General features: G+C 42.6%; 1 protein-coding gene across 1 annotated transcript; it reads right to left on the bottom strand.

Annotated features, from left to right (window-relative positions):
- Window positions 1-226: 226 nt before the first annotated feature.
- LOC125170605 (olfactory receptor 8S1) lies at window positions 227-3358 on the bottom strand. The gene is made up of 2 exons (XM_047867291.1): window positions 2583-3358; window positions 227-389 (listed from the first exon to the last, which is right to left on the bottom strand). Exons 1-2 carry the CDS (start codon window positions 3356-3358, stop codon window positions 227-229), a joined length of 939 nt encoding a protein of 312 aa, XP_047723247.1.
- Between the last annotated feature and the right edge of the window lie 2642 nt (window positions 3359-6000).

Here is a 6000-nt window from a genome sequence, read left to right as displayed (position 1 = left end):
GATCCTTCACACTTTTTTTGTCAGAATTTTCTTGAGTGGTGACTGGCCCCCCTGTCATGTGCTCTGTGGGGGTTTTCCCATCTCACTTGATTGGGGGAGGACAGTGGAGTTAGAGGAACTAATGCTTCTGTTTTTAGAAGAAAGAACATAGCTGGTGATAGTTCTTCCTGCCTCCTCTTCCTTTGCACCACTGTTTCTCCTGTTACGAGCAGGCAGTGGAACTTGGTTAGAAAGTAAGCCTGGGCTTCCTGGCCAGCACTCTCTTGAAGGCTGCTTTCACTTCCTGGTTCTTCAGACTGTAGATAAGAGGGTTTAGCAACGGGGTCACCACACTGTACTTCACAGAGAGCACTTGTTCCAGGGCTGAGCCAAATGCTGGAGTCATGTACCTTGAAGGGAATGGCACAGAGGAGTAAACTGAGCTCAGAACAATGGCCACAATACTGTTGGCAGGCATGGTCCATCCCATCCCAGAGTCTCTGCAAAGTGGGTCCTCAGAGCTGAATTGACTATCAGTGGCAGCAGCATCTAGATACGACTATATGATCACTGAGAAGTCAATCATTTCCACCTTCATATGCCTCCAAACATGAGTTCTCTTATGCAGAACATTATAAGGGCTGCCCCGAGAAAAAGAAAGTTCTGTAGCACATCAAGGGCTGCAGATTAGAAAAAAACTAATAATTTCATGCATTTCTGTAGTACTTCATATGCTTCAAAACATCTTTTCTTAATAGTTATGATAAAGATATGAGGATTTTTTTCTCTTCTTTTCCCTGTATATACAATGTATGTTCTCATGCTGTGAGGATTGTTTCTGGCAAAAGTGTATGCTTCTCGGGGCGCCTGGGTGGCGCAGTCGGTTAAGCGTCCGACTTCAGCCAGGTCACGATCTCGCGGTCCGTGAGTTCAAGCCCCGCGTCAGGCTCTGGGCTGATGGCTCAGAGCCTGGAGCCTGTTTCCGATTCTGTGTCTCCCTCTCTCTCTGCCCCTCCCCCGTTCATGCTCTGTCTCTCTCTGTCCCAAAAATAAATAAACGTTGAAAAAAAAAATTAAAAAAAAAAAAAAAGTGTATGCTTCTCTAATAATACTGTCATTGTTCCCAACATTTATGGCTCTGGGAATTATCTTCAGTCACGGCACATCATTTTATTTTATTTTATTTATTAAAAAATTTTTTTTAATGTTTATTTATTTTTGAGAGAGACAGAGACGGAATGCAAGTGGGTTAGGGGCAGAGAGAGGGAGACACAGAATCCGAAGCAGGCTCCAGGCTCTGAGCTGTCAGCACAGAGCCCGACGTGGGGCTCGAACTCACAAGCTGTGAGATCATGACCTGAGCTGAAGTCCTTTGCTCAACCGACTGAGCCATCCAGGTGCCCCATGGCACATTATTTTATATAATGCTTATTGGAACAAACATTTTTCCTTTTAGGTGCATTTTTCTTTGGCTTAGTAAAGAAGCCAAGCGTGGAAAATAAAAATGTGCTAAGCACAAGATATTAATCTAAAATAATAAGAATAAATCTTGGGGTGCATTTTATTAAGTGTCACTGGGAGTATTTCCCAAAGAAACATTAATTTTTTTGTGTGTGTGCTAGTGCCATCACCATTGGAATGTTCTTTGTGGGTTCTGGTGTGCTTGATTTAAAAAGATATTCATTTTACTGTCATTATTCTTCATCTATCCCTCCTAACATTTCTGTGAAGTAGGTAGGAGAAATCTTATTGTCTCCTTATGGCATATGAGGAAAATCAGGCAGAGAGAGATAAAGAGATTGTCCCACAGCCTCAGGTGAGCTCTTCTTGACTATTCCTTATCATCCTTTTCCACCCTTGCCTTCTCTCCAAGTAACAAGCAGGTGAGAAAATATGGAGCAATTTGTACAAATCCATCTCCAGTTCAGTGGATACCATGGACCATTAATTATTCTGCTCCTAGTAGGTGAAGACTTGTCAGCTAGAGCTGTTTATGTTTGAGAGAAGCATGGTAGGAAAGAGCATGAGGTTTGAAATCAGTGGGACTTGGTTTATATTATGGCTCCATTACTAACTTGTTCTGGAACATTTGAGAAGTCACCTGGTTACTCTTGAAACTCAGGTTCCTTACCTGAAAGTGAGGTTAATAATATTTCTTTTCTCTACATACTAAAATTGAGCTTGAGCCTTGTAAAAGCAGCTCAGAGACATCATCTTCCAGTAGGAAAGAAAGATGTCATCTGTTTCAAGAATTGTATGTTTTATTTATTTATTTTTTTGCCTAGCGCTGAATAATAATCTACCAAGGACTGTCTGATTTCCTTTTGAGAACTATTAATCATAGGTTAGTGAAAGTAGGAAAGTCTCTAGTCCTTGTATAAGCTCATCTTTCAGACTTAGACAATTGAGACCTGAGAAAGAAAATTGATTTTTTTATAATTCACACAGCTAGTCCACAGCAGAACCAGAATTAGAACCTAGGCCTTCTGAATTCCAGTATAGTAATTTTCCTGCTCCTTTGCAATGCCATGTTCTATAGACCAAAGCCACTTTAGGGCAAGGGATACCCTACATTTACATTTAGGAGATATAGTATGACACACCTGAAAACTCCTGAACCATAAAAGATGGTGACCACAAGAAAATGAGAAAAGCAGGTGGAAAAGATCTTCCTCTGACCCGTGGCAGAGTTGATCCCCAGGGCTGTCATGATGATACAGGTGTAGGAGCCCAGAAATAGGACAAGCGTGCCAAGGCCCAGGACCGCCATGGTGGTCAGGATGGAGGCAATGCTAATGTAAGGGTCAGAACAGGCCAACAGGAGGACTGGGGGAAGCTTGCAGGCAAAACTGTGGACAAGATTGGGGCCACAGAAATGCTGCTGATCCAGAAGGATGCTGTTAACCAGGCCTGTCCCCACTCCTATGGCCCAGGATGCTCCCACCAGGCCAGTACATACCTTCCTGTTCATGGCCACCACATACAACAGTGGGTGGCATACAGCCTGGAACCAGTCATAGGCCATGACTGAAAGGAGGCAAGCTTCAGTGGCCTCAGAAAATATGACCAAGGAGATCTGAGTAAAACACTCAAGGGGGGATATAGTCTTCCATTTGGAAAGAAGGTTCTCTAAAAGTTTAGGTACAATGATTGAGGAATAGAAAGCATCCAGAAAGGAGAGGTGACTCAGGAAGAAGTACATGGATGTGTGGAGGTGGGAATCAGCCCTGATCACCAGTAGCATCGTCAGGTTTCCCATCAGGGTCAGAAGGTAAATCCCCAGGAAGAGCACAAAGAGCAGGGCCTGGATCTGAGGGTTGTTGGACAGTCCTAAGAGAACAGATGTAGTGACTGTGGTTATGTTGTTACCAACTTCCATGGAGCATTTAAGTTCCCCTTCAGAGGGGCAAGAATGGAGAAGAATGATCAAATGAGTTATCAGTCTTAGAGCATGCCTGGGGATGAGGCATTGGGAGTAAAGCTTCATGGCTCATCAGCCCTTCCTGGCTCAGGGTAGGAAGCTATTGGCCAAGGTGGAGAAGGTAGAAAAGAAGAGCATAGACAATCAGACCTAGAAAGGAAAGAGAAGAGAACAGAGATCATCCAGACTGGAGAAAGAAAGGAAGGCAGTTGGGAATGGACTCCAGAGCATTGAGAAGTACTATTCTCCAGTTCCAGAAGGAAATGAACTCAAACCACAGGAAGGCTCTGATCAGCCCAGTGAATAAGTGATGAACATTTGGACTGACTATGTGGCTGAAAGATCATGATGAATGAGTGATTGATAGGGATATTGTGATACCTGATGATAGTGCAAGACCTTTCTCTGCCCCAGTAAGTTCATGAGTAAGTCACTTGAGTTTCTTATTAAAAAAAAAATCTGGGTGGGGGGTACCTGGTTGGCTTAGTTGGCTAAATGTCTGACTCTTGATTTCAGCTCAGGTCATGATCTCATGGTTCATGAGTTTGAACCCGATACTCTGTCCTGACAGTGTGGAGCCTGCTTGAGATTCTGTCTCTCTTTCTCTCTCTGCCCCTCCCCTGCTCTCTCTCTCTTTCAAAAATAAATAAACATTTTAAAAATCTTGGAAAACTAGATGGTTTCTAGTGTCCATTCCAGCTTAGAAATTCTAAAGATTTCGGGGCACCTGGGTGGTTCAGTTGGTTGAGCGTCTGACTTTGGCTTGGGTCATGATCTCGTGGTTTGTGAGTTTGAGCCCCGTATCAGGCTCTGTTCCGACAGCTCAGAGCTTGGAGCCTGCTTCAGATTCTGTGTCCTCCTCTCTCTCTGCCCCACTCCTGCTTGTGCTCTGTCTCTGTCTTTTAAAAATGAATAAACATAAAAACAATTTTTTTAAAAAAATAAAGAAATTCTAAAGATTAAAAAAAAGCAATTCTAGGGGTGCCTGGGTGGCTCAGTTGGTTAAGTGCCCAACTGGCTCAGGTCATGATCTTGCAGTGAGTTTGAGCCCCATGTTGGGCTCTGTGCTGACAGCTCAGAGCCTGGAGCCTGCTTTTGATTCTGTGTCTCCCTCTTTTCCTGCCCATCACCCACTCATGCTCTCTCTCTCTTTCTCTCTCTCAGAAATAAATAAAAAAAAGTTTTTAAAAAAGCAATTCTAAAGATTAAAGGACAACTTCCTTGGGTATTACTGGTACTAAATAAAAATCCTTTCTTCCCTTCTGTGTCAACCCAAGCAGAAGTGGCACACATATGTGCTGATTTTATGGAAGCCAGGCAGGAGGAAGCCCTCAAAATGGAGGTGAGGGTTGTGCACATCAGCTACTCCAAGGTCTTCCCATTCCAGGGTTTCTGTGAATCTATATTGTCTACTGTTTGTTCTGTAATCTCAGTACTTAGCATGTAAGTCCATGAAGACTGTGCTACTCTCTGAGTTGGTACCAGGAGATTTGGATAAAGCCAAGTCAATCTTGGACCATCTTCTGTGCATCACAGGGATGGTAAATGCCAATGAGAGTGAGTGAGAGAGAGAGAGACAGAGAGAGAGAGAGAGAGAGAGAGAGAGAGAGAATGCAAGAACACTGAGAACAAGAACACCTGGTAAAATGTACAGTGATAGGGTTTGGTCTAGACCAGAACAAGGTATACTTGTCACCTTCACCTTTCTCTTTGATGGATAACTCAGGAAGGTGATAAGTGAGGATCTGATCTCTCTGTTCATGGTTTGACACTCACAGGTTCCCAGAGTGGGTAGTTTTAGGAGAAGATGTATATGAATGAGAAGGAGATTTGTCTTTACCTGGGCACCCTAGGCCAACAAGTGATGCTCTCAATGGGTGATACTGAATGGCATCCTTCCAACACTAGAGCAAAAGCCCCAGATATGGCTAGGGCTTCTGTGGGCTTCCCTCAACTTTGTCCTTCCTTTAGAAGATTCAGGAGTGGAACTTCCTAGCAAGGAAACATTCCTATAGTCTTCTGTCTAAGGGGAAGCCTTCTTAACTCTGCTTCCCATATAACAATGGCCAGAGGGACTTGATCTTGACTCTAGACTTTGGAGAGTGACAGAGCTCCCTGGAGAGGCCCTTAAGTAGGAGGCCTGCTCTGAATGTGAATGAGTTCTCCTGGGCCAACTATTCTTCCTCTGAATTACTCTTGTTTCAGTGGGTTGCATCATACACGATGGGACCTAGGGTGGCCAATAATGTCTACAGATAAAAATAAGGAATTCTAAGGATTCCTAGTGCAAAAACTTGGAATTTCCTGTCTGCCTCCCTTCGTCTTTCCTTCCTTCTCATTTCATTATGTTTTAAATCATATTTATGATTATACAAATAAGATTATGATAAAAGATAGAAAATGAAAAAGATACTGAAGATATATTGAAAATGAAAGATATTAAAGATATTTTAATGACAAAAGAAGAAAAGAAGGATTCATCATGTCATCCAAAATTATTTTATTTACTGTAATTCAAATAAAATCCAAATAGATTAAAAACTTTAAGACAAATTTTAATTGTGGCAAAACCTTTTTATTGTAAACAAGTTTAAACATAT

This window comes from Prionailurus viverrinus, chromosome B4, assembly GCF_022837055.1.
Source record: "Prionailurus viverrinus isolate Anna chromosome B4, UM_Priviv_1.0, whole genome shotgun sequence".
NCBI lineage: Eukaryota > Metazoa > Chordata > Mammalia > Carnivora > Felidae > Prionailurus > Prionailurus viverrinus.
Note: the sequence above shows the minus strand (reverse complement) of the source record. Positions and strands in the feature narration are given on the sequence as shown.

Bases quoted from the DNA above. Each gene is read 5' to 3' on its own strand.
- LOC125170605 (XM_047867291.1), bottom strand. From the start codon at position 3,358: ATGGAAGTTGGTAACAACATAACCACAGTCACTACATCTGTTCTCTTA. The intron at 390-2,582 runs GTGTGTCATACT...ATTCCCTTCAAG, and splicing joins TATGGTTCAGGAGTTTTCAG to GTACATGACTCCAGCATTTG.